The sequence below is a fragment of the Manacus candei genome, unplaced genomic scaffold (genome assembly GCF_025592945.1).
Source record: "Manacus candei isolate 608988 ecotype Guabito, Panama unplaced genomic scaffold, ASM2559294v1 h1tg000015l, whole genome shotgun sequence".
NCBI classification, from domain to species: domain Eukaryota; kingdom Metazoa; phylum Chordata; class Aves; order Passeriformes; family Pipridae; genus Manacus; species Manacus candei.
In genome coordinates this window covers 23,928,036-23,954,385 of record NW_026138063.1, presented here as the reverse complement: position 1 = coordinate 23,954,385, position 26,350 = coordinate 23,928,036, and the positions used below count along the sequence as shown (strand labels likewise).

At 51.6% G+C, this 26,350-nt stretch overlaps 4 protein-coding genes and 1 long non-coding RNA gene across 7 annotated transcripts in view; 3 read left to right on the top strand and 2 right to left on the bottom strand.

The window, feature by feature from the left end:
- The window catches only part of WDR33 (WD repeat domain 33), a 68,655-nt gene extending 61,365 nt beyond the window's left edge, over window positions 1–7,290 (top strand). The window contains exons 20-23 of the mRNA XM_051782333.1: window positions 2,822–2,988; window positions 3,113–3,205; window positions 3,988–4,173; window positions 6,621–7,290. Coding sequence (XP_051638293.1) covers window positions 2,822–2,988; window positions 3,113–3,205; window positions 3,988–4,173; window positions 6,621–6,850 — 676 coding nt within the window. The 3' untranslated portion in view covers window positions 6,851–7,290. The remainder of the gene's footprint in view (window positions 1–2,821; window positions 2,989–3,112; window positions 3,206–3,987; window positions 4,174–6,620) is intronic.
- Window positions 474–11,337, bottom strand: SFT2D3 (SFT2 domain containing 3). Of its 2 annotated transcripts, XM_051782336.1 has the most exons (4): window positions 9,916–11,337; window positions 7,285–7,519; window positions 5,481–6,210; window positions 474–3,182 (listed from the first exon to the last, which is right to left on the bottom strand). In XM_051782336.1, exon 1 carries the CDS (start codon window positions 11,251–11,253, stop codon window positions 10,588–10,590), a length of 666 nt encoding a protein of 221 aa, XP_051638296.1. In that variant the 5' UTR covers window positions 11,254–11,337; the 3' UTR covers window positions 474–3,182; window positions 5,481–6,210; window positions 7,285–7,519; window positions 9,916–10,587. The 2 variants fall into 2 exon arrangements, with proteins under 2 accessions (XP_051638296.1, XP_051638297.1); XM_051782337.1 differs by lacking the exon at window positions 5,481–6,210.
- Window positions 10,714–18,308, top strand: LOC127468786 (uncharacterized). The gene is made up of 3 exons (XR_007903683.1): window positions 10,714–10,788; window positions 12,673–14,681; window positions 18,183–18,308. It is a non-coding gene; the product is annotated as an uncharacterized LOC127468786 (long non-coding RNA).
- FBXL12 (F-box and leucine rich repeat protein 12) lies at window positions 16,320–18,883 on the bottom strand. Of its 2 annotated transcripts, XM_051782335.1 has the most exons (4): window positions 18,737–18,883; window positions 18,580–18,652; window positions 18,126–18,419; window positions 16,320–18,056 (listed from the first exon to the last, which is right to left on the bottom strand). In XM_051782335.1, exons 1-4 carry the CDS (start codon window positions 18,826–18,828, stop codon window positions 17,646–17,648), a joined length of 870 nt encoding a protein of 289 aa, XP_051638295.1. In that variant the 5' UTR covers window positions 18,829–18,883; the 3' UTR covers window positions 16,320–17,645. The 2 variants fall into 2 exon arrangements, with proteins under 2 accessions (XP_051638295.1, XP_051638294.1); XM_051782334.1 differs by having other exon boundaries at window positions 16,320–18,419.
- Window positions 18,884–23,307: 4,424 nt separating this feature from the next.
- ESPNL (espin like) lies at window positions 23,308–26,273 on the top strand. Its single transcript, XM_051781406.1, has 4 exons — window positions 23,308–23,344; window positions 24,179–24,327; window positions 24,417–24,614; window positions 24,655–26,273. Exons 1-4 carry the CDS (start codon window positions 23,308–23,310, stop codon window positions 25,885–25,887), a joined length of 1,617 nt encoding a protein of 538 aa, XP_051637366.1. The 3' UTR covers window positions 25,888–26,273.
- The last annotated feature ends 77 nt before the right edge of the window (window positions 26,274–26,350 follow it).

The window sequence follows — 26,350 nt, the reverse complement described above, 5'->3', positions numbered from 1 at the left end:
TGGAGGAATTACACTGACTTCAAGATTAACTGTCAGGAAAATTGCTCCAGATTTATGCTGGTTTAACTGAATGAAATTTGGCCTCCAAGGTCTAAGCCTCTCACTGACCACCAACTCTCTATGTATAAGAACATGTGCTTGTACAAATATGCTGTGGTCTCCACATAATGTGAATTTTGTGTGTTTTAGTTGCCTTTTAAATAATTTTCTTACATTCCTTTTACTTTGCATCTATACAGCTCTTCTTTTAGCTATTTTCTACCTAGCTCTGTAAAGATGTATCTTCCTTTTGTGTGAAGAGTATGAAAAGAAATGAACAGTAACTAAAAGAAGGTAACAATTAAAGCCATTTTTAAAAAGTAAAGCCAGAGAGAATCCAAGCTGAATGGTCTGCATCAGAGAACTTAAAAAGACATAGCAGACAACACTTTTAGAAGCTCAGTAGAGATTTTCAGATCTTATATTGAAAACGCTTAGGGACTGGAAAATATTTTATTATGGTCCTGATTTTTCAGAAGTTTCAGGAAGGGAAACAAGAACCTGACTTTTTAACTAAGAGTAATCTGCTTATCAGAATACAAGTGTTTGTCCAGAGTTTGCAGTGATTTGGCACAGAGCTCTAAAGGGCTCATTGTGCTTGTAAACTCGATGAATTTCTCAGAATGAAGGTGAACAAGGTGCCATTTACTGCAGATGCTGTGGTGGACTTAATCCCAACCACTCCTTTAGCTGACTTGGTTTAGAATTGAGATTGTAACCGGTTTGATCAAGCATGAGAGGCAAATGTGTGTATGTATGTTTCTCTCTAATTTCCCGTCCTTTTCATCCCTGTCCTGTTCTTACTCTACCTGTGCATATCAACATGATGCTTCTACTGCAGAGACCTGCCTCTTCCTGCCTGCTAATCTGCACAGTGTGTAGTTGTGTACAGTAAGGTCCTAGGCCTCGAGGAAGAAGATATGAGAGCAGTCAGATGGGAACTGAGCCCGATGCAAGGCAGGGCTTTCCGCGTGACTGATATGAAAAGGTGAATAAGGATATCCATACCACAGTTCTAGGAGCTGTGGCTGTGTCAGGCATAGGTATGGTAGATTTCAAAACTCAACTGTGTCCGTAAGTTGCCTGAAAGCAATAGGAAAGGCTCTGTTCCTGCAGCCCTAGGGCCTTGTGTTGCAAATCTTGGTAATTTTCAAGCCTAAGCAGAATCACACCATGTCAGTATTAAAGTGGGAGGCCCTCTAAGAAACATCTAGAGGACTGTGCTGTTTCAAGGCTAAACAATATTGCTCTGTGATTATCTGAACCATTTGTACCTGAAACTGTTGAGTTTGTTTTCCTAAACCATCCAGGTTAATGTAAATGGTTCATGGTCCATACACAGCACTCCTCCATTCACTGTTGTACCTGTACAGGCACAGCAGCCTCCTCTCTGTATTGTGCTTGTTTTCTGGGAGGTGGAGACAGACCTATTGTTTTTTATTAAAAACAATGTAAAAGTTTAAAAATATTGTATTGTGTTATGACTACTGTTAAAATATTTAAATTTGTAATTAAAAGGTTAATGTTGTTAAAATTCTAAATAAAAGTATCTAAAGTTTTGCTTGTAATAGGATGCACTGTGTCGTTAATGAGCTGGGGAAGGGGATGCTGCACACAGCCAACAGCATTGGAATATTGTGCTGGTTCCAGTTTGGCCAGTGTGGAACTGGGAACAGCAGGGAGGTGGGGGGCATCTGTGACTGGGCAAGGAATGCTCCACACTGTGTGCTGTCACTGAGGGTGGGGTGGCACGGCGAGGACTCAGCACCACCTAAACACTCGCCCTGTGCCTGCAGAGACCCTGGGCTGTGTCTGAGGCTGGCGTGCACCTTCCAGGTGCAGTCGTCACAGAACATGGATGTGCTTTACAAGCACTCCAGGTGTTTTAACTGGTCATGTCAGAAACAAAACTATTAATTATTCATGCAGCCATCTGCAGGCTGACCTGACATGGCACTGACAGGTCAGTAAGAGCCATTCTCCTCTCTGGAGAGCTGTCCAGGCCCCCCCAGTGCGGTGCTGGAGGAACTGTACTCAGTTGAGGTGGAGAATCCAGTCATACCAAATTCCTGAAGATGCCATAGAAGTAGAAGGCAATTATCAAACTTCAATGCCATAACTACATTTTGCAACACAAAGTTCTTGATTGTTGCAGCTGGATAAACTGCTCTTCAGGTTGCAGAAGGCTGCTGTGTGCTGTTCCGCCATCACTGTCCCTACAGAGCCAAGGGCAGTCTAGATGCACTTGCTAAAGTTGTAAACTTTGAAGAATGGAATGAAAAAGAGAATATTTTGGCAAAAGAATTATAGAATCAATAGGAATGAGATGCTGGGATATTTTGTTATAGCCGTGATTCTCATTGCTTGTATGTTTTCCGTTTGTTTTATCACCAAAATGGAAAGAGAAAAAGGGAATGGGAATGTAAGACCACTACAGTTAAGGGAAATTACTTTTCCTTGCCTTACCTCACCTTACATCTATCATCACTCATTAATTTTTTTTCCTACCTTTTCATTAAATGAATGCAGTATGTTTAACAAAATTTTCCTTCTATGAAAAGCCAACACAATCAACAGAAGGAAATATGAGGGGAAAACTACAAAAATGGCTATGAAAGTGCTCGAAGGCAGCAAATGAGCACTTTTCCACCTACATATCCTGTTCTAGTAACTGTATGTGCTGTAGCATTAGGTGAAACAGTTCAGAAATGAGTTGATTATAAAACTGAACCTGACTCAGTTCTACCTAAATCCCATATTTGTATCGTGTTCTTTCTTGTAGCTTCAGAAGAGGAGGACCCTCAAGACATGAGGGCCGGGGACCCAGGGGCAGAGATGGCTTTCCTGGCCCTGAAGATTTTGGGCCAGATGACGCTTTTGACTCTCCAGATGAAAACTCCAGAGGAAGGGACCATGGTGTCCGGGGGCGAGGTCGCGGTGCTCTGAGAGGTGAGGGGAACGTTCTTCCACATGGGAATGCAAGGAGGAAGGAAAGGCATTTCTTGGGCAAACAGTATTCTCGGGAATGCAATGTCTTTTCTCACTCCTGTCCCCTGTTTCTCTTACTGCTCAGGAGCCCGGAAGGGTTTGCTTCCTACTCCAGATGAATTTCCACGCTTTGAAGGAGGGCGGAAACCAGAATCCTGGGATGGAAACAGAGAACCAGGTAAAACATTTGGTCAGGTTTGTAGACTTCTACAATATAACCACTTAAAAAAGTATTTTAAAATCACCTCTTTTTATTGTACCTTGTGTGTTTGTTACCAGTATTTTACCATGAGAAAAGCCAAACGTAGTTCTTTGGTCTTTTAAATTTAGGAAAAAAAGAATTATGCAAAATTTAACTGACTCTAAATACAACTGTCTTCCTGAACAAAAAGTTACTGTGGCCTCAAAGTCTTGATTTTCAGTTGAGTTCTTGTACAGCCCAGAACTGCCTGGGCAGCTGTCCCTTGTGGATGACTGAATCACAGTCATTGTGCGTTTTTTTAAGATATATATTAATGCCAGTAGTAATCTTTCACTTGTTTGGCATCTTCTTTGTTTGCAAGAATAATGTTTTCAGCTACAGTGTCTGACAGTTTGCTGGTATTTGCATTTGTGTTACAAATGGCAACCTCATATGGGGCAAAACTGTGCACAATGTCATGGGAAAAATGAGCACAAATGACATGTGAATAAATGAATGCTTCTAAAATGATGAAAACATTTTATACTGAAAAGAACACTTTTCAGTATAAAATCTACCACATTTTTCTTTCCCATCAAACACCTGTTTTACCTTTAGCTTTCTTACTAAAAAATGGGACAGGGGAAGCTTTATGTAATTTGAACTTTAAACCGTGTGCCAAAGAGTGTGGGCAGTATGTAAATTTGTGTGACTGCCTCCAAAACTGAGCAATAAGGCCCCAGTGAACATTACTCATTATCCTGTGGTTTTGTGCCCAGGTCCTCGTCCAGATCACCCTCCTCACGAGGGACACTCTCCAGCCAGCAGAGAACGTTCCTCCTCGCTCCAGGGTATGGACATGGCCTCACTGCCACCTCGGAAACGCCTCTGGCACGACGGACCGGGCACCTCTGACCACAGAGACATGGATGCTCCAGGGGGACCCCCAGAGGAGAGGGGCAAAGGTAAAAAACCCCTTTTAATGAAACCCTTATGTAACAGTGGCGTGTTTTTCAACATTAGGCTTATCTAGAACTTCTCTGTTCAGAGGGGATAACGCTGAGCTAGTAAATATCTGACCTGGGAAGCTAAAGAGTGTAGGAACATGTCTTATAGGAACATAAGAACAGAGGGATTTTGTGGGACATCAAATCCAAATCTTCTCTCCAGCATTATAGAATCCTCTTCCTTATTGCCCTGTTCAAAAGCAGTTAGTTTTTGGCTCCCTGTTACTCCAGCTGGAAAACTCATTAAGAACACTTTTTTGTCATTTTCAGAATAGTTTTTTGTTACTCATGCTTGTGCTATCATCCTTTAACTGAAACATAAGAACACTGAACCTGTAGAGATATGTCCCTGAAATGTTCTCTAAACCTATGAAGATCTGCAGTTCAGTGATTTACTGAAATATTTTTATATTCAATGGCTTCTGACAGTTAACTTTTGTGTGCTTCTCTAATTGCTTTAAGAATCATATAAACTTTTGATATTCACAGGATCCATGGGCAGAGCTCTTAAACTTAATTGCAGTAGATTATGCTTTGAAAAAAAAAAAAAAGCAAGGAAAATGTTTCTCTCCTGATTTGTGCCTACCATTCACTGATTTCATGTGATGTGTTGTAATTAAGTTGAAAGTTGATTCCTGTTATTTCTGAATGCCATCTCTGATTGCACTGAACTCCCCCATTTCCAGCCTGAACTAGCTCTTCTCCAGGTCAGAGCTCTGATCTGTTTAGTTGTTCTCTCTAGAAGTTGTTCTCTATCTTTTACTATCCATATTACTCTGTATATACTACTTTCAGTTTTAAATTATCCTTTTCTAAATTAAACAAGGTAACTAGGAATTGCAGCACTCTATTTAAGATGTGGTATAACCGTGGATTTCTACCCTTCCCTCGGTTTTGTTCTGTTTTCTCCATTCTTTCCTAACAGCTTCTCATGTCATAGTTCCCCCTAACTACTAAGCAGTCACATGCTACTGTAACCCACAAAACACATTGGTTTTGGAGTTTGTAGCTGGTTCAGAGCTATTGCTGTGCATGCCAGTTCCACAGTCATCCTGTTAGCCTCCAACTCACAGATCTCAGGACTGCTGTTGTGGTTTTGAAATGTTGGCTTTCTTTAATGTCCTCACATTGACTACCCACTGTCAGTAACAAAGGTCCTTCTCAGTTGCTTCCAAGTGCTGAGCTGCCAACCTACAGCTGAATTTTTTGTTGTTACTGCACAGCTTTGTCTTTGATGCCACTGAATTCCATCCCACTTCTCTTACCATTGTCTTGAAGCTCATTCAGTTTTAACTGCATGTCACTCCTCCTCTGCATGGACTCTATTCCCAGTGTTGTATTAACAGCAGGTTTTATCATTCTTTCATAGGTGTTTTGAATAAAACCCTGCTGGTAAACTCCCTCTCATATCAGTAGTTTTCCTTCCATAGCTGCATGCTCTGTTTCTCCAGTAGCCAGCATCCATCAAATCTGTGAGGATTCCTTCTCCAGCTTCAGTAATGATTAGTGATAACTTTCAGATTCTTTATTGAGGTTAAAACAATTGTTGTCCGGGCACAAGAATTGTGGTAATTAACTCAAAATGTGCTAAAGAAAGTTCAGAATGATGGCAGAAAGCCTGATAAACAAACCATGAACTAGCTTTAGTTGTATTAGTAAAGTCATCTAAAGAGTAAAACTTCATTAATTATGGAACAGTTTGGTCTCTGTTTTACACAGAACCAACCAGAGTCAACAAAAAAATCACTTTTACTAAAGTGGAGCAGAAATATCCTGATATAGCTGTAGTGTGCATCCATAAAACAAGGTTACTGTTAAATTTGTTTTTTCAAAATACTGCTTGTTATTTTAGGCTAATGAATTGGGTTGGGTTTTTTTAATGCTCATTTACATATCAAAACCAAGAAGATCTGTGAGAAGTAGAAAATCCTGGCAGTAAGCTTGTGTAGCTTTTGTTCCCAGTTAGTAGTAAAATAAAGTGGTTTTCCATTATTTCTAGCAAAAAAGAGAACAAAACAGTAATGTTACTCATTATCTTCACCATCAACCTCAACTGTCTCAACTTGTCATCAGTGCAGTGTCTTTGTTTAGGATTAAAAAGGAAGTATTTTGCAATAAAAGCATAGCAAGAACCACAGATGGTGTTGAAGCACAAGAACTGGAGTGCCTGGCAGTGTGGAGGATGTGCTGTCACTGTTTTGACTGTAGCAACTATAACCTCTAATTTCCAAGGAATTACTTGATTGTTGCCCAATTGTATAGAGGGAGGAGGCATAAAATTGTGGGTCTCAGCTACATATGGTCTGTGAATGATGACACCACAGCAGAACCACCACCCTGTACGGCGTGTCTGAGAAGGGACACAGCTTAGACTTAAACCAGTAACTGCTGTGCTTCCTTTGTAGGACGAGGGAATTCAGGACCTTCACAAAGAGCACCAAAATCTGGGAGGTCTGGGTCGTTAGATGGAGACCACCACGATGGATTCCACAGGGATGAAGCCTTTGGTGGAGGCCCCGGGGGAGGCAACAACCCCTCTCGAGGAGGAAGGAGTGGAAGTAACTGGGGAAGAGGAAATAACATAAACTCTGGCCAGTCACGAAGAGGAGGATCCAGGGGTGGAAGAGGACGATAGAAGAGGCTTTGGCTGGGTCACACCCAGTCCTTGTGGGACAATATTTAAATAGACTGCTACTCTGGACTCAGTCATCTGCAATGCCACGAACCTGGATTCTTAACTGGGATAACTGAATGTGCTTTAGTTCCTAACAGGGGTCTTTTCCTAAATCAGTCAACTGCCTCTAGCTGCAATATTGTAGCTGGCTTTGTTTTGTCCTCTCCACTCCCATTTTCCTCACTTTCTTACCTACTTTATTTGTGAAGAGCTGGAATTTTTTTTAAGTGTTGGGGGACATGGAGCACTTCCACAGATTTCAGTTCACCTCCAGACAGAAACTTGTTTCTATATGTACAGTTTGTCAAAGAGTTACGTTGTTTTTGTATGAATACAGAATGTAATTTGCGCAAAAATTAACAAAAAATCAACGCAGTGTGTGATTCTTTACTCACCTATTACTATAGGGGGTTGTCTTTAGGCAAACTTGTGTTTCAGATGGAGCAACAGAACTACCTCCTGAAATCTCAGCCATTTAAAATACTGAGAGCTGACTCGTAGTTTTTTGGTTTATCATGTACAGAGAACCTTCATTTTCACCTTTAGCCACAGCTGTGTACAGATTACAAGTGGTGCTGATGTTAAAATTCCAAAACACAGGCAATCACCGCTGCTTGCTAGTCTGCCATCCTGGAAGAGAAAAACGTGGAACACCATTTAGAACAAGTTGTCAAAGACATAGTGTGAGTTATAACCTGGATTGCAAGACAGACATCATGACAAATACTGTCTTCACCTGGGTGAGTCAAGGGTTTTTGTTCAAAACAGCATCTGTTTATAGAAATTGAGAAAGAATGAAGTTTAGCAGCTTGACTGGTATGTTTTACAACAGCTGCATGACACATTGCTTAAAGCTACGGGTGTTCAGCAGAGTCTGGTGCATTAATTGCTGAAGTGCAAACCTCGATAGTTCATCACTTCCATATTAACACAAGTGTCTTTTTCTTTAGGATATTGTTACCTGATTTTTCTAGAGGAGGGAAATGAGAAGTAGGGGTTACTCCCATTTCCCACATTTCATAATAAAGCTGCTTACCAACCATGAGTTTGTCTTCCCCATAAATCATTCATGTTAATCATCTCCAGCCACCAGGTTATCAAAAGGTTCCTTTAATACCTTAAGCCTCAGTGAAAATGTTATCATGTAAGTACCTACACTACAGACCTTCTCAGGAAACTTCTACATTAAAAGTATAGCATATAATGTATAATGAAAAATTACTACCAGGCTTCCCTCTCTCCTGCCTTGAATTCCAGGTTATAATAAAATATATAAGTCAGTGTAGTTCTAGAGGCTACTGCAATACCACAGTGACACATGGCAGCTATTGCATCTGACTTCTCATACAGTCAGGTTTACCAAAGACTGGCTCGAGTCTTGATGATCTTACTTAAAGATCTCGAAGCACAAATGCTTAGCTGTTGTTCTCTTGGTTCAGGCAGTCACAAGTAGGGTTTTCTTCTTAGTTTTTAATTTGTAGTGTATAAAATGGCATTTGAAATTCTAATTGATCATTAGCCTATAAAATCTTTGTCATGGGGCTCAGGAGAGACAGAATGGTCTTAAGGGGATTAACTGGGAAACATCTGAGATGCATCTGATATGACAGTTTCTCCCTTGAGAGTAAAAAAAGTACTTTTTAGCTCTATCTGAAGGGCTTTGGTAACTTTGGGTATATGTCTGGGAGTTAGGATCTGTCCTGAAGTTTTCATGATAATCACTGGCAAAGAGGAAAGCTTGCTCTATTTTTTTTTTTTTTTGTTAGCAAGCCCTACATATTTTTAAGGGGCTAAAAGAGGTCCAATAGAGGATGAGCTTTAGGCTTTAATTAAACACAGTCCTCTACCAAAACAAGTTAGAGTGTACCTAACTATAGGTAGCAGCTTTATCTGGACAACTTTTATTTCCTCTGATGGGTGGTTAATTCCTTAAATGACTATGATACTTGGTGTTAAGTCATATTCTTCATCAAAGGGCAGCTTCTTTAGTTAAGTTTTGAAATATTTCATGATCATGAAATATGCTCAGAAAGTTGTAAGAAAACTTGACAATTTGCTAGCTTTTTTACAAAATCTTAGGTGACAGCATAGCAGGAGAGACAGAAGCAGCTTCCCAGTCCGTGATACCACGACTCACTATTGCTGGGAAATAGACAAAGTTATTTATTAGGAATATACTTCTATATTCTTCAGGTCATATTCTTTTACCAGTGTTGCACATAGAATCTTATGCTCTACCTGTGAGTTTAGAGCTCCACCTTGTCTCAGATTTGTTTAATTTTATACTGCTGTTAGGAATAAAATCAATTTTATATACTGTAGCTTAGAAGTTGTAAAAATGAGAGAACTAATTTAATGCTATTCAGATAGCTCTGATATACATTTTTATGGGGGAAAAAAAGTGACCATTAGTGAAATGTCTATATTGACAACTGGACACAAATTGTTTTATTAAAGCAATCTATGTACATTTAAGTAACCCCTTTGACAATTTAATTCAGAAAGGTATTTGGTGAATACGTTAAACCTTAAGTGGTGGTAGCAGGTAAGTATTGCAGTGTTTGGTTTTATTTTGTCCATGAGATCCTGGGGGTCTGCACAGGTGAGGCCTGGTGGTCCCGTTTCCCTGCAGGAGCCCAGTGCACAGTCCAAACTGGAGCACCCAGCTCCATCACCCTGAATTCAGCACCTTCCTAAGTAAGGCTCAGTTTCTGAACTGAAACGGAGCTCCAGTTATTAGCAAAACTGTTTTTGAAGGTCATGCTGTGACAAGGAAGCAATTCCTGCCCCAGTTCAGAGAGCAAAATAGATATACAAAATAAAGTTCTAAGAGATGAAGCTACCCTTTTAAAGCCTGAGGATTTGGTCCCTTACAGCAGCTCTAAGGCAGCAGCACCTGCAAAGGCCAAGGCTCCTAAATAATATTAGCACCTTTCATCCTCTCATTGTCATGCAGGAAGACCCCCCCCTTACAGTTATGGGCAGTCTTTGCGACCCACAGCCCCAGGAAAGTTTGTTTCACTTACTGCATGGTATTTTAAAGCTGGTTTTAGAGAGAAATGCAGTTTAGTGGCCACAGTCTTCAGATTCACCACAGCACGTTCAGAGTGTAGGGGTCAGTACAAAATGAGGTAAAAACAGTTAATTTTTGAACGCTGTCCCCCAGACGTGATCAGATTTTGCTAAATCATCTCCGTGTTTCGGCATTCGTCGGCCCTGCGCGCCTCGTCCGCTCCTCAGTAACGGGCAGGTCCGTAATTGCACCGCGTCGGCTCCGAGCTCACTCACGGTCCGAAGCAGCGGCAGCAGCCACGTGGTCCCATCCTGGAGGCAGGGAAGTGGGATGCTGCCAGCTCCTACCCAGCAGTGGAGCGACTCCAGGCCCTGGCGATGGAGCTGGCTGCGCCGTAAGGCAAATGCCGGCAGGCTGACACCTGAGCGCGGCAAGCACAGCTCGGGGTCAGCGGGCCCGCTCCGGGCCGTCAGCCGCTGCTGCTGATCCTGGAGAACCGGCGAAGAAAACGCGTCAGGGCACGGAGAGAGCGGCGTTCCCCGCCTCGGAGTCGGCTGGCGAGAGCTCAAGGCTCTCGGCCCGCGGGCGAGTCAGTGCCCCTGAGGCGGCCGCTCCTCCGCCGGGGCGGCGGCAGGGCCGGGCTCACCCGGGCAGGGCCGGGCTCAGCCCGGCGGCCCGGCCGCTCTCACACGGGCAGTGCCTTGCCTCGGCCGCTCAGCGCGGCGCGGAGCAGGCCGGCCAAGCGGCGCAGGCCGGCGGCACCGCCGGGGAGCGCGGCCAGGAGCGCGGCGGCGGCGGTGCCGAGCTGGGCGGCGGCGCCCAGCGCGGTGAGCGCGGTGCTGCGCAGCCCCAGCGCGGCGTACAGCGTCCCGAACAGCGCCGCCAGGTACAGCAGCGCCCCGCGCCCGGGCTCCCGCAGCAGCCGGGCGGGCCCGCGCAGCAGCGCGGCGGCGACCAGTGCGCACAGCGAGCCGAGCGACCAGAGAAGCGCGAACTTGCGGGCGCGGAGCAGCAGCAGCGGCGCGCACAGCGCGGCCAGCCCGAAGCACAGCGCGGCCAGCAGCACGCACAGCGCGCTGCCCACCAGCCGCTGCCAGCGCGAAAGCCCCGGCAGCCACGGGTCCGCCTCGCCCGCCCACGGCCACGCAGCGCCGCCCGGGGCGCCGGGGACAGCGCCCGGTGGGAACGGGTTCAGCGCGCCCAGCCAGGCCCGCAGCCCACCGCTGTCCCCCGCCTCCGCTTGCGAGCCGCCGGCGGGCGGCGACGCGGGGCCCGCGCTGGGGCCGGCGGCGGCGGCGGCAGCCTTGGACTGCGCGAGGTATTCGTGCAGCTGCCGGCCCAGGTCCGCCATGGCGGGGCCGGCACCGGCACCGGGCGCTACAGCGGGGCCGCCGCCCGCCCCGCCGCCATCTTGCGGGGGAGGAGCCGCATCCGGGCAACGGCGGCCACAGGTGCGCGCGGGGGCGCGCGCGTGCGCGGGGGGAGCCGGGGGCGGGTCGCGCGTGAGGGGCCGTGAGGGCTCGGGCGGGACCCGGCGGAGGGCGGTGCGGGTCTCTCTCTGAGGCGCCTGAGGGCTGAGAGGCGGAGGGCGGCTTGGAGGACCTTGGGGGCTGTGAGGGCTTTTAGGGGTTCTGAGGCCTCGCCTTTGAGAGCTGTGAGGGTGTAATGGCCTCAGCCCACTGGCGGGTTGGGGGGAGGGTAGTTTGATTTAGTCTGGGCGGTGCACGGAAGAAAGAACAAAATTCTCGGGAGGTTTAATAAACTTTTACTACAAACTTCGGAACGTTAAGGTAGAACAAGGTACTTGGCAAATTTTAAAACGACATCCAGACAAAGAAAGGCACTTCAGAAGGTCGGGTCAGTGAACTCTTTCTGTGCTGGCACATTTCTTTTTTGAGAGCTGTGGAGGACGTTTTCAGCTCTGGATGTTCATTTTTGGTGCTTTCGAGAGAACCTTGACCCATTTACGTCTTTTTCAAATACACAGCGCCATATAGTGGAGGTTCCCCAGTGTCACCGTTCAAGTGTTCCACTAGATGGAGGTGTGTCCTCGTAAAACGACAACCCAAAGGTGAAAACGTCTTGTCCAACGAAATGTGTCAGGACAGGAAAGTTCTGCTGACCTTCCCCTTTCCTGTGCGAATAGCCTTCCCGGTTTTGCTTTGCCCCTGTTCCCCGTTGCTTTTGTCTGGCCGAGGAGGGCGTCAGACCGCGGAAACCTGTTTTCTGCGGCACCTTCTTTGTTCTGCTGGGCCACACGTGCAGCCCGGGAACGGAGCCCTTTTTTGTTTTGCCCTAGGGGTGCGGGGGCCAGATAACATCTTGCTTTTGGTGGTTTTGTGGGTAACCATTTTTTCTATGTGGTGGTGTGTTATTTCCAAGTTTTACCTCAGTACAATTGTGACTCAAGCGGGCTTGTTTTCTTCGATTTCCCCCTGTGCTGTTGTAAGGGAGTGGCTCGAGCAGTCTTACATTCTCCCTGCTGAGTTTTTAAAACCATCTCTGTGAGGGGGTCCCCCTGAGCCACCCCTGTTCCTTCGGGGGCTCTCCCTAAACCCCTCGCCCCTGTGAGGGATTCCCAATCCCTCTGAGGGCTCCCCCTATCCTTGTCGGGGATCTTCCCAAGCCCCCTTCTCCCTGTGAGGGATCTTTCCGAGCCTCCCCATCCCTGTGAGGGGTCCCCCCATCCCTGCAAGGGGTCTCCCTCAAGCCCCCTCCCCCCGGTGCTCACAGGCTGAAGAAAAGCTTCTCGTTTATTCCCAACACACAGGAAGCCACAGACAACACGAGGATGGTGGAGCTGAAGAAGACGTGGACGCGCTTGTAGAGCGTTGGGAACCCAAGGGAAGCAGGAACGCTGCAAAACCCACTGCCCACTGAGGGAAGAGACAGTGAGGACGGAAAACTCGGGGAGCTTGTGGGTTTGGGAGGGCCAGGGTGGCCCCCACCCAGCAGGAGAAGAGCAGCGTGGTGCCCAGACCCAGCCAGCTGTGCAGCGAGTACATGCTGGGCGTCTCGTGGGAATTGTGGGAGTGGAACACGGCCACCAGCCCAGCATGATCAGGATGAATGCTCCCAATGCCAGGTGCCGTGCAGCACCTTCCAGGGAAGCTTGGGGCTGCTCCCAGTGTTGGGAATACAGTAAACCGGGGTGGCTGTGAGGGAAAAAGGTCAGGAAGGAGCTGTGCCAGGCTGGCCTTTACCTTCACTGGGCACCATGTCATCCGCACCAGGAACACTGGGGCCAGCTGCTGACCTTATCAAGGAAGAGCTCTGTCATACAATATCAGGAACCCACCTCAGAATTCAGATGCCATCTCCAGAGTAGAATACATCTGGGAGCTGCTCCCATGCAAAAGGTGTCAGGACAGAAAGGTGTTTCTGGCCTTTACATCCCCTGGGAAGCCTAACATCTGTACCACCAACACTGGGGCTAGGTGCTGTCCTTCCCAAGGAAAAGACTGTGCCATACAACATCAGGAACTGACCTCTGAAACACAGATGCACCCTCCAGAATAGAATACGTCCAGGGATTGCTCCAAAAGAAAAGGTGCCAGGACAGAAAGCTGTTGCTGGCCTTTACCTTCCCTGGACAGTCAATCGTCTGCATCACCAACAGTGGGGTGAGGTGTTGTACTTCCCAAATTAAATGTACAGCCACAGTTTTCAGGAACCCACCTCTGAAATTAGGATACTAGACCAAAACAGAGTAAGTCTGGGGATTGATCCCGCACTAAAGGAGCCAGGACATAGAGCTGTTCCTGGCCTTTGCCTGCCCTGGCCACCATTTCATCTGCACCACAACACTGGGTATGGCACCTTTTCTTCTAAGGGTGAAGTAGCATCCTCACTGCCTGCAGGTGAGGGGGTGCTCAGGGGAGGTAAAGCTCAGTAACAGCTTTCTGTCCTGGCCTGTATTCAGTTCTGCAGGTGGTATCTGAATTTCAGATATGGGCTCCTCAGTACGTATAAAATTACCTTTCCTTGGAAAGTAAAGCACCTAGCTCCAGGGTTGGTGATGCAAATGAGAGGCTGCCCAGAGGTGATGAAAGGCAGCATTACCTTTCTGTCCTGGTACCATTTTATGGGACCAGTCCCTGAATATATTCAGTATTTGAGCCTGGATCCAAATATGGGAGGTTGGCACCTGAAAATTATAGCAGTACCCTTATTTTGGCAAGGCTAGTACCTAGTGCCAGTGTCATGGGGCAGATGGGAGGGTGCCCAGAGGAGGTAAATTCAGCAACACCTTTCTGTCCTGGAACCTTTTTCGTAGGAGCAATTCCCAAAACGGCTCAATTTCTGAAGTTCTATCAAATTTCAGAGGAGGGCTCTTGAAAGATGATACCGTGACTTTCCCTTGGGAAGCAAAGCATCCAACCAGTGTTCATTGTGCAGACGACAGGCTGCACTGGGGAGGAAAGGCTAGCACCAGCTTTCTCTCCTGGCACCTTTTGTGTGGGACCAATCCTGAGAACTATTCCATTCTATCCAATTTTCAGAGGTGGGCTATCCAATTTTCCAGTTTCCAGAGGTGGGCTCTCAGAAGGTGATAACATTACCTTCCCTTGAGAAGGAAAGCACCTACCCCAGGGCCACTGGTGCACATAATAGGGTGCCAAGGGGAGGTAAAGGCCAGCAAAACCTGGGTACATTTTTTAAATCAGAGCAATGCCCAGATGTATTCAATTTTGGAGCCTGGATCCAAATTTCAGAGCAATAATGGGAGGGAAATAAAATCACAGAGGTCGAGGCACAGGCATCGGGAATGTCGCAGAGGTTCAGCTCCAGTGTGGTGACAGAAGAGGGGATGCTCTCATAAGGGACGTGGCGGAGGTCTGTCTCGGTGAGGCACAGGCGATGGAGCTGGGGACAGTGCTTGCGGAGGGCAGCCAGCAGTGCCGGGGAGAGGAGCCGCTGCTTGCCGAGGGAGCGGGGCGTGCCCCGCATCCGCAGGGTGCACAGGCTGTCAGGGAGGCGGTGGCGGACCAGGTGCCACAGGGTGCGGCGGGTGATCTGCGGGGGGAAAGGGCCTGGCTGCAGGGGGTGGGCAGGGAGAGGGGCACCCCTGCCCGCGGGGGGTGATCCCCCGTTCCCATCAGCTCCTGCCCGCGGGGGGTGATCCCCCGTTCCCATCAGCTCCTGCCCGCGGGGGGTGATCCCCCCGTTCCCCTCAGCTCCTGCCCGCAGGTACCGGGAGGGCCCGGGGGGTCCGCTGGGCTCGGGACCCCCCCGTCTGACCCTCTTCGTTACCGGCAGCCCCCCCGGTGCCTCTTCTCCTCGTTAAGCCCCGTGTCTCATCCGATCTGCCTCGCCCCACCATGCCTCTTGTCCCCGAGTCCCCGCTCGGTGCCTCTTGTCCCCCATCACCACCCGCTGCTACTTTGCTTCTCGCCCGTACTCCCGATGTGTAATCGCCGGGCTCGCCTCGTACCCCCCTTCTCCTCCCCCGTCAACCTCTCTCATCTCTCAGGCAGCGATCAACCCTGTGTGCTTCTTTTCTGACACTTCCCCATTCGTTTGGATTAAAAAAGGGGTAAATGCTTAGGTTTCTGAGGGCGTTTCCTCCCAAGTGTGAAAACAAACAGGCCTGGAAGATAGGAAATGGTTTGGAAACGAACACTGAAGGCACGAGCAGATGTGCTTGTCTGAGACAATAAAATGGATTTGGGTCCAATAAAGCACCTGAGTATGACTATTAAATACACACGTGTATGAAATTGTGGTACATGAACATATGGTGTGTGATGAGGCAAAGTAACAGCTTTGTGATTAATGGTCACTCCCTGCAGTGATTGATAACCTAAATTTCATGGTTTCTCTGAGTTTTCTGTTCACGTTGGGGGCTGTGGACTTGTGCTCCTTTCACGATGCCAAGAGCTGTTTCATGCCCTGGCTTTGCTGAAGGTTTAGCTGTCTCTGTTGGTCATTTATCAGGTATATTTTAAAAAAGGTAGGCTTTGATGTCATGCTGTGCATATGGACAGCTGGAAGGTGGGGCTGGGGCTGCTCAAGTTAAAGGTCAGCAAAAGATGAAATGGAGATAACTGAGTAGAAACCCCCTGAATTTTGAAATCAGAAGGAATAAATGTGGAGAACAAGCCTCCAAGAGCATCAGCAGATGCGTGAGGAAGGTGAGCAGAACCAGAACTGCTGATTGAAGACCCTTTCAGTCTTTTATTCCCCTAATTTGACTGTGGTTGTCAGATATTTACAGCTCCCCTGCTGCTTCCAAACCTAAAACACCCCACTTTGCTCCATGTCAACTTGTAGTTGCTGCTCCCTGTTTAGCAGCTGGATGATGAAAAACTGGCAAGTTGGGACTGTGGGATATTAAATTCCATTATTGTGCCATCAGGATCACAAAGATCTTGCTGCAAAGACTGGGAAAACATTGAGGTTCTTGCCACATCTGACTATGCCTTGACTGTGCCTCACTGACAGATTTTTACTGGTTTTAGTTTTCCCTTTTCCTGTTGCACTGTCCCTCCCCATGCCCAGAGAGTGCTGGGACAGAGAGCATTGGAGGTTTTAATGAGGCTAATTCCACCACTGTTAATCTTTGTGTCTGGGATAAACACAGAGGGGTAGTTATTAAGACAGCAGCCTTGGAATGCTTTCCAAAGCAGAGCTGGGGCATTCTACCATTGGATATTTGCCCTGAAGCTATTCTGAGTGGGTTTAGGAACAAAAAAGAGACCAGGGCACCAAGGCCAGGCAACAGCAATGAGGATTTCACCACAGGGAGGGTCACTGCCATCCAGGTCCATCTGAAACCCGACAGTTTATTGCATGACCTGCAGCTGAATGGAGAGCAGGGGGTGTTTGGGGTGAAAACAGGGCAGAAAAGCTTAGCTGAGGCATTAGTTCATCCTGCTCTGCTTCCTACAGAATGCTCCTGTTGCAAGGGAGGCTGTCCTAAGGGACAGAAGAGATGCAGAACCAAGTTAGAAAAAAAAACAAGCCACCCTAAAAACAAATGTTGAAATTAAATTTAAAAGCTTGAATTTTTTTTTCAATAAATACAGTATTTGCTTAAAATATAGAATAAAATTACAAATAACAACATAATAACGTTTGGTCACTTCTCTGGTGTTAGGATATTGGGAGGGTGGGAAAGGGAAGAGAAAGAGAACACAGACAGTAAAAGGTGATGAGGAAACATGGATGTTCCCAGCAAAACCCAGAGGTAATAGCAGCCACAGCAATGCCCATGGGCAAATGGAATGTCTGGCTCTCAGCCAGGTGTTCAACCCCCAGCAACAAAATCTGTCTGGGGACTGACATGAAGATCTGAATTTGAAGGAAAGGGGAAGGAACTGGAAGTCATGAGTTTTTGGCTGCCAGATCTGTTTCTTTCAGTGGTAGGAGGGGAACCTCAATTTGCTCCTTGAATTCTGCCCTCGTTAAGCTGCTGCCTGATCCTCAGCAGTGGAGAAAGAGGAGAAGACAGAGTTTAAACTAGTTATCCCCCCAGCCAGTTTTTGGTCAGTGGGGTTCCCAAAGGCTCAATGTGCTTCCCATCTTTCCTATTCCTCCGATCCATGGAAAACAAGGAGGGAGAAACCCTACCAAAAATTTTGTAACAAACTTATTTACGTGACAAGCTTAACGTATTTACATGAAAAACTTAATGTTTTAAGGCCAATGACAATTCTGTCTCAAAACTATGTAGAAGAAATCAGGCTTTATCCAAAAAAGGAGCACTTCAAGTGTAGTAAGGAAGGATAACATTTCAGGTTGTCAAGGAGTGTGAGATATGGCGCAATGTGGAAAATTCTCCTGAATTTTACGGAGGACCTCATCTTCAAAGCAAGTTCCGCCTAATTTGAGGTGGTTCAGGCGAGGCAGCACTTGCAACAAAGCAATAACAGTACCAAGGGAGACCAAATCATAGAGGTCGAGGCACAGGGTCTCCAGGTGCTCCAGTGTTGCAATAGAAACCAGCCCCCTGTTTGTCAGGAAGTAGGCATTGCTGATTTCCAGGTAGCGGAGCTGCTTCATGTGGCGCCCAATGAACACCATGGCAGCATCACCGATGATGCAGTGGCGGAGGATCAGGCGTTCCAGCTCTTCCAGGTGTGGAGCTGCTGCTTGGATCCCCATATCAGTGATGCGGTAGGTGCCACAAAGGCTCAGTGTCTTCAGGTGGTTCTGTGAGGAAATGTCAAGAAGATGATGGTCAGAAAAGGTGGGAATGCTGTGGATAGCAAGGTGTTGTACCTGTGGTGGTGGCACCAAAGGGGAGACGCAGAACCAGGCATCGGGAATGTCGCAGAGGTTCAGCTCCAGTGTGGTGACAGAAGAGGGGATGCTCTCGTAAGGGACGTGGCGGAGGTCTGTCTCGGTGAGGCACAGGCGATGGAGCTGGGGACAGTGCTTGCGGAGGGCAGCCAGCAGTGCCGGGGAGAGGAGCCGCTGCTTGCCGAGGGAGCGGGGCGTGCCCCGCATCCGCAGGGTGCACAGGCTGTCAGGGAGGCGGTGGCGGACCAGGTGCCACAGGGTGCGGCGGGTGATCTGCGGGGGGAAAGGGCCTGGCTGCAGGGGGTGGGCAGGGAGAGGGGCACCCCTGCCCGCGGGGGGTGATCCCCCCGTTCCCCTCAGCTCCTGCCCGTGGGGGGAGATCCCCCCGTTCCCCTCAGCTCCTGCCCACAGCGGTGGGACGGGCGGCCCGTACCCGGTGAGGGCTCAGATCCACATGTGTCCAGACCGCTCGGTCCTGCGCCAGCTGTTGCCACCGCCGGCAGACCCTGCGGGGAGGCGATCAGCCGTCAGCGCCGGGGCGGGGAGGCGGAAGGCGGCCGGTGCCGGTGCCGGCGCCGGGGGGGCCCTACCTGGCCGCTCGCAGCCGGTCCCGCAGCGGCAGCAGCGCCAGGACCTGCAGCAGCACCGAGTCGGGCAGGGGCGGCCGCGCCGCCTCCGCCATCTTGGCCGTTACCAACAACAGCCCCGGCGCGGCCGTTGCGGCGGTTCCGCGTCACCGCCGGGGCAGAGCGGGCGGAGCGGGTGGAGCGGGCGGAGCGGGCGGAGCCGGCGGAGCGGGCAGAGCCGGCAGAGCGGGCAGAGCGGGCACAGCGGGCACAGCGGGCAGAGCCGGCAGAGCGGGCACAGCGGGCAGAGCGGGCAGAGCCGGCAGAGCGGGCACAGCGGGCACAGCGGGCACAGCGGGCAGAGCCGGCAGAGCGGGCACAGCGGGCAGAGCGGGCAGAGCCGGCAGAGCGGGCACAGCGGGCAGAGCCGGCAGAGCGGGCACAGCGGGCACAGCGGGCACAGCGGGCAGAGCCGGCAGAGCGGGCACAGCGGGCAGAGCCGGCAGAGCGGGCAGAGCGGGCAGAGCCGGCAGAGCGGGGCCCTCCGGCGGGTACCGGGGGGGCGCGGGGACGGCGGGGTTGGGGTTGGGGCACCTCTCGGGCTGTGGGAAACAGCAGATCTGGAACTTGGCCTCCCACTTCCTGGGAGATGCTCTTAGCAGCAGATGGCCACTTCTCCCACTCGGACCTCTGGCTTACCTGCCAGAGCGCGGGAGGGGTTTGCAGGCATCCAAGACCAGTTTCACAAAGGCGCCCTTATTATTTCAGAGAGAAGGTCAGGTCCGTGACTGTTCTCAGTGGTGGGTTCTCAAGCCTATGCACACTGTCTGCTCGATATCTTACTTTCCGTGTTCATTTATTGGCTTCTAATTCAGCTCTGCACAGTCAGGTGCCAGAGCCAGAGCCACATCTCGGCTGCTTCAGGTGCTCAGCAGATCAGGGTTGAACTGTTCGTCTACTTTGGCTTTATGCTGATAGCCGTTGGCATTGTAATTCAAAGGTAGCAGATTCCGTAAGCCATAAAAATCCTTTAGGAACTGCTTCTGTTATTTAACTTGCCAAGAAAGAGTATTTTAAGATTCCTTGCTTGAGGCTGAGGGTGGCATTCCCCTGTGGAACACAGCCCTTGGCAAAGCACATGCCCCTTGGAAACCAGAGGAAAACCTCTGAGCTGAGCTGATTTCCCGACATGCTGGAACTGCTGTGACTGCACTGAAAACCAAGCAGGAGGTGGGAGTAGCTGGCTCTTTCCCCCCATCCGGTCCAGTAGGCACAACCCTCTGAGAGGCATTTATTTATAAATAAATAGCATAATTTATTCTACTTGTCTGAGGATGGAGGGATCCCTGTGTTCAGAGCTGCTTGGACGATATTCAAGTCAGCAGGATTTTATAGAGTTTGTATGCAGAATGTTCTCAGAGCACAAAAAGCAGGGCTCTTTTGGGTTTAAGTGCTCTTAGGAGCTTGATCTGTACTCAAGCTTTGTGTCCTGAAAGCTCTTTTCAGGGTTACTCTTAGAACAACTATTCTTTTCCCTGGATAAAATGGTTTGAATTTCATATGATGGTGTGCAACTTCTAAGAGGAAAACACAAGACCTACTGTATGTGGTTTAAATGTCATTTTTTTACTTCCCAGCATCTTCCATCTCTTGTTTAGGCATTCATGCTTCAACATGCACTTGCTCCAGAGTAAATCAATGCTGTTCTTCCTATTAAGTGACCCAGACCAATCATCCTGAACCTTGGAAATAGATAGTTTACATCTATTTTAAAATTTAGTAAATAATAATTTCAAAATTATTTTGATTGCATCTTTATCTTTTTAATCTTTTATCACACAGAAAGACCATGTTACCCAAAAAGCACATCTGAGCTGCCCACAACTATGTCACTAGGCTATGGCTGACAAATCAGGAGCATAGCCAGTAAAACTCATCAGTGCTTAGGCAGCCCTTCCATCATCTAGACTACACAATTCTAGAATTTCCACTGCATCTGCTTTTTTTTTTTTTTGGTTCAGAGACAGGGAAAAGAATTAAATTAGCACTGCTGTCTCCCAGTTCTGTAATGACTCTTGGAGTTTTTGGGACATATGCCTTGATCAAGAGCAGGGGCGTAATGGGATCACATTTAGTTTTGGAGTAAAGCTGGAAGTTGTTCACATTCCTTATACAGGCCTCACTAGCTCAGGAGAAAAGTGCAAACTGGTAAGATGAAAACGGGGTGACCAACATCCAACTCATTCCTCTTCTTTTTCATGACTGTGGTGTATGATTTCAATGCAATGTCCTCTCCTTCTTGAAAGGCTCCGTAGATCAAGGTTTATATGCACTTATTCCAAAATGCTTTTTCAAACTACTTCCTAGTTATAGCTGCCACTCTTTTTTCTCTCACTCACAACAGCTGCTATCCAGATGTTTGTTCCTGTTGCATCCACAAGAGTTGTTCATGTTTCAGATGGAGTCAGGGACAAAACTAAGTTTCACAAGGCAGAGGTGAAGGATGAAACCAACCTAAGCAATCCTGCTATGATGCTTTTTCAGTGTTGATGAAAATTTGCAAATGAAAGGCACCAACTGATGCAAGAGGGTGGGATGCAAAGTATAGACTTCCAACCCTTTGAGTCCTTCCAGCTTTGGGGCTGGAAGGCTTGTGCTCCCCTCTGCTGCACTCCCAGGCAGTGCCATGTGGCCGGGAAGGGGCAGTCACGGGGGTATCCTGAGGCCTCTCTAGGCAGGGCTCCCAGGGGTACAGAGGCGCTACCCCAGGGGATCCTGGTCGTGCCCAGGGTGGGCTCTCTGGGGCCAAGAAATGATCACCCAGACATTTGTCATGAGTTTAGGGAAAGAGGAGGCTTAGGGAAGGCCAAGCTTTGCAAATAGTATCTGCTGTGTGAAGAACTCATTTTAATTGTTGGTGCTGCGGGTCTGTAAGCAGAGGGTGTGGGTGAGCGGCGTGAAGCCAAGATGGCGGCTGAGCATGAGGGCTGCAGGCCAGGGGCCAGTGCTGGGCCTGCTCCTCTGCCTTCTCGCCAGCGGCCTGAATGAGGGGGCCCGGGGCACCCTCAGCAACTTTGCTGAGGATCCCACGTGGGCAGGAGCTGCAGAGACACCCATGGGGATGCAGCCAGGAAAGGGAAGATGAAAGGAAAAAGGCAAAGGCAAAGGGGAAAGGGAAAGGGGAAAGGGACATGGGGAGGCTCTCCAGGCTGGCACAGCCCTGGCACAGCCGCCCGACAACGGGCGCCTTCCTGCGCAGCCCGTGGGAGAAGCGGCCCCAGCCGGGCTGGGCCTCGTATTTAGGGGGTCTCCTCTGAAGAAGCCCAGAGCTGTTCCTGCCCCTCCCTGCAGGGGTTTCCCCAGGAGTGCCAACCTCCCACCCTGTCACCTCCTTGCACGTGCCCCTGGGCTGTGCCAGCCTGGAGACCACGGGCAGGCTGTGCTTCGGGGCTGGCATGGTTGTGCTCCCATCTGCCGCACTCCCAGGTTCCCTTTGGCCTGGAAGGGGGGGTTGCAGAGATATCCTGGGGCTGCCGTGTGCAGGGGTCCCAGGTGTGCACTGGCATTATCCTAGGGGATCCCGGTGGTGCTCAGGGTGTGGGTCCTGGGGATGTCACCGGAGATTCTCCAGTGGGGATAGGGAGCAGAATCCTCCCATGCCCCTATGTCGTGTGCGGAGAGCACTGGAAGAGCGGGACAGAGCAAGCAGGAAGGTCCATTGCAGCCACAGAGGGTGTAGGAGGAAGAGCTGGGCTCAGGGGATGTGCGCTGCCTCTCCTTGATCCCATTTGAAGTCATGCCTCCAGGGCCCCCCTGAAATGAAAGATGTGATGCTGACAGGGGCCTCGCCTGGTTTCCTCTGCCCATTTACTCATTGCTGCAGGACTGGGGGAGCTGTGGGAGAGGGAAGGCTACAGCTGTGGGAACTTGGAGAGAGAGAGTGGGATATGACTGAAGAACGAGTAGAGAGGGAGGAATATAGATGTTGGAACTGGAGGAGAGGACCCATCCCTAACAGCTTCTGTGCCACTTTGCTCATCTCTACAGGCATGGAAAGGGAAAAAGAAAGGGAAAAGGAAAAAGGAAAGGGAAAGGGAAAGGGGAGAATTTTCTGGGACTCTTTGAGCAGATCCTGAAGGGGCTGGTGTCTGCTTTCCTGAGGACCATGGTCAGGAAAGAGTCTGACATGGAGGTTTGGGGCAGACCTTCCCCTCTCCTCTTGTGGTCCTGCACACCCCCGCACTGTGGAGGGCTGTTTTCCTGGGGGAAGCTCTCCAGGCTGGGGAGGCAGCCCTGGCACAGCCACCTGCCAAAGGGCTTTCAGCAAATTCCCCCCCTCCTACAACAAAGCATAACATGCACTGGTGCTGCAGCTCAATTGCTTGATGGTAGTGGCTCATCCCCCCATGAGAGCCGAGTGTCAGCCCACACTGAAGCCAGGGAGGGATTGAGAGGCTGAATCTGTAATGGATCCTTGCCAGCCCATCTGTGTTTATAGGCTGTGATCTGCTGCTTCTTGATTTTATTCCAGCCCCTTGATTGAATTTCTCACATGTAAGTGAGCCCCACGAGTCTGTCCTGGCCATATATAATGGATGGCGGTGGAGGAGAAGAACACGAACATGGCTCAATGTCCGTAACAGATGCCCAGGCAGTGGTACAGCAGGTCCCTCTGCTGAAGATCCCCCACCCACTGCCAGAACCTGCTCTCAGTGCCAGCCAATACAAAAGCCTTCCTCTGTCCCCAGCCTCAGCCATTCTCCATTGGCCCAGGAGCAGGACAAGGCTTGGAGCCAAGTCACCGAGCCACTATCTCCAGGAACACTGCCAGTTCCACCCACTGAGCCCCGGTGCTGCCACTCGATGCCCCATCAAATATTAATACAACGCTCAATGCCTCTGTGCCCTGCCCCAGCGCTGCAGCCCTGGCCCCTGCCCTCTCCAGGGCTGCCCTACCACTCTGGCCTCCCCTCACACCCCGTGTTGCTCATTCTTCCACACACAGGGACTTTGGGGGTGCAGCTGCACCCACTTTTGGGTGTTCCTTGAGCAGGGCAGGGCAGGCAGGACCAGACCCCCTAACCTCGGCAGGGGTCCCCAGCGGCCAGCTCAGCCCCCCGCAGCAGGTAAGACCCCGCTGGGCTGGGGCAGCGGGCATGTCCCCAGAGAATGCCAGCCCATCACTCCAGAGAGAGGGAGGGCAGGTCGGGGTATGGGAAGTCTGGAGAAGGGTTGGTGGCCATGAGGTGGCCCTGGGCTCGGCCTTTGGCTGCAGGGGTGTTGCAGTGCATCCCTGGGGGAAAGGGGGCCGCAGGGACTCCTCAGCTTCTTCTCTGAAGGAAGCAGACCCACCTGTGGGTATCCCCCGGGGAGGGTTCCCTGCAAGAAGTGGGGTGATGTGTCGAGTCACCCCTCAGCCGTTCATGCCTGGGGGGCCCTGGGGATGTTGGGGCCCACGTCCCCTAGCTGCCCTCCCGCAGGAGGAGGCTCGTGTCTCTGTCCCCCGCAGCTGCTCGGCCCGGCGGATGGACCCCAGCAGGTCGGTGCCGGCGGAGCTGAAGTTCCGCAAGCCCTCTCAGCGGGCCAGGATCCCGGCGCCCTTCCTCGCCCACCCGGTAGGTCGCTGGCTCGGTCCGCGGGCCCCGGCTCGTCCTCTCGACCGCCGTTTAGCCCTGCGAGCCCTCCGTGACTCTGACCCGCGCAGGACGGGGTGGCTGGGCCGGCGGGACCCCCCGGGTCGGACCCCGCGGAGGCGGACGTGGACTCCCTTGTGCCCACGCACGACGAGCGGGGCCGGCTCATCCCGGAGTGGAAGCGGCAGGTGATGGTGCGGCGGCTGCGGGCCCGGCTGTGGGACGAGGCGGCGGGAGGGCAGGTAGGAGGGGCGCGGGGCGGGGAGGGGGCGCGGGCGGTCAGGGGTCGCTAACCTGGTGTCTCCGCAGGATGCAGCCGCCTGGAGCTTCTCGCCCTCCCACCAAGCCATGCTGGGCCCCTTCGGGGAGCTGCTGACCGAGGCGGACCTGCATCAGCTGGAGAGGGCTGTAGAGAGCCTGCGGCTGCGGCGACGCGGCGAGGTGTACCAGGGCGAGCTGCGGCGCTTGGTGCGGGAGCTACGCGCCCTCCTGCCCGCCCCGCTGCTCAGCATCTCCGTCCGCAGCCCCCCGCCCGCCCCCGGGCAGCCCCTGCCCCTCTGGTGCGGCCGCCTGGCCGGCGCCGTCAGCAGCCTGGCCGCGCTTCTGGGCCACGCCGAGGGGGTCTGGGGGTCCCCCGCTGTCGCCGCCGCCCCTGTCGCTGACCCCGCTCCCCTCGCCGCCGGCGTGCAGCCCCGGGAGCCGGCGGGCAGCCTGGCGCAGCGGGAGATCCGGCAATGTGGGGTCTGCGTCCGCAGCTTGCGCGGCGCCTTCGAGCCCGACTGGGGGGCGGCGGGGGCCGCGCCGGCCGGGGGTGGCGAGGCGGAGGCCGCCAGCGACTCGGGCATCAGCTGCGAGGAGGCGTTTTCTGACGGCGGCGGCACGGGGCCGGGGCCGGGGCCGGGGCCGGTGTGCGGCAGCCTAAGGAAGGAACGGATCGTGATGCTCTTCCTGAGCCACTGGAGACGCTCCGCCTACGCGCCCCCCCGGCCCGCCGGGGACCCTCGGCAGACGGCGGGGAGTGGGGCGGCCCGCCTGGAGCGGCAGCGGGCGGCCATTCAAAGGCTCCTGGGCTCCTGGCGGGACGCCGTCTGCCGCCGCCCCCCGCCGCCGCCCCCCGCCCCTGCCCTGCTGTCACCCGAGCAGTTCGTGGCGGCGGCGGGGGGCGGCCCAGCCGAGTACGAGAGTTTGTCGCTGGAGATGTTCATGCTGGGCTATTTCCGCATCTTGGAACAGGAGCTGCCCCCCGAGGAGCGCCGCGGCCGCCACCTGCTCTGCTTCGAGGTGTTCGAGCAGCTGGGCCGGCACGGCTGGCGGGCGGTGCGCGCCTTCCACCGCGCCGTCACCGACGAGATCGCGGCTGGGAGGCGCGGCTGGCGCGATGGCTTCGACGACATCAAGGCACGGTACTTCGGGTCCTCGCAGAGCCCGGCCCAGAGGCCGGGGGAGGCCGGGGAGGAGGGGGAGGAGATTTGCCGATACATCGATCGCAGCTTCGCCTTTTGGAAGGAGAAAGAGGCCGAGATCTTCAGCCTGGAGGAGTGATGCCGGCGGGCTGCGGAGTGCCGTGGAGGCCGCGGGATGCAATAAACACTTTCTCGGTTCTCTTCCAGCTGAGCGAAGTTTCCCGGGGCGATGGAGAAAGCTGCTGAGCGAGGGGGCTCGCCTCAGCATTTCGATCCCCCCCTCCCCCGGGTCGGGTGTCTCGGCCCCCGGCTGCCGCCGCGTGTTTGCGGCCGTCGCGGAGTGAGATAACGGCCTATATTTACACCGGCACCGGCACTCCCGGCCGGGGGAGCGGGGAGGGGCATCGCGGGGACCCCCCCCTACAGACAGGGCGGAGGGGGCTGCTGTGGGAGCGGTACCGCCAGGCACGGTGCCCAGCCGACCCCCGCACGAGGGGGAGGCTTTGCTAAAGGCAGCAGCGGCGACGGGGATGGGCGGTGGCGACGGCTCTGCCCGTGCGGTGCCTTTAAGAGCAGGGAGCGGTGTCCAGGTGCTGCCTAAA

What these genes read in the sequence shown, in the direction of transcription:
- SFT2D3 (XM_051782336.1), bottom strand. Translation starts at nt 11,253, where the DNA reads ATGGCGGACCTGGGCCGGCAGCTGCACGAATACCTCGCGCAGTCCAAG.
- FBXL12 (XM_051782334.1), bottom strand. Translation starts at nt 18,828, where the DNA reads ATGGCGGAGGCGGCGCGGCCGCCCCTGCCCGACTCGGTGCTGCTGCAG. An exon ending in GACCGGCTGCGAGCGGCCAG is followed by an intron (nt 18,653 to 18,736) that starts GTAGGGCCCCCC and finishes GCCTCCCCGCAG; the next exon opens with GGTCTGCCGGCGGTGGCAAC. An exon ending in TGGATCTGAGCCCTCACCGG is followed by an intron (nt 18,420 to 18,579) that starts GTACGGGCCGCC and finishes TTCCCCCCGCAG; the next exon opens with ATCACCCGCCGCACCCTGTG.
- ESPNL (XM_051781406.1), top strand. Translation starts at nt 23,308, where the DNA reads ATGGCGGTGGAGGAGAAGAACACGAACATGGCTCAAT. An exon ending in GAACACGAACATGGCTCAAT is followed by an intron (nt 23,345 to 24,178) that starts GTCCGTAACAGA and finishes CACGTCCCCTAG; the next exon opens with CTGCCCTCCCGCAGGAGGAG. An exon ending in CGCCCTTCCTCGCCCACCCG is followed by an intron (nt 24,328 to 24,416) that starts GTAGGTCGCTGG and finishes TGACCCGCGCAG; the next exon opens with GACGGGGTGGCTGGGCCGGC.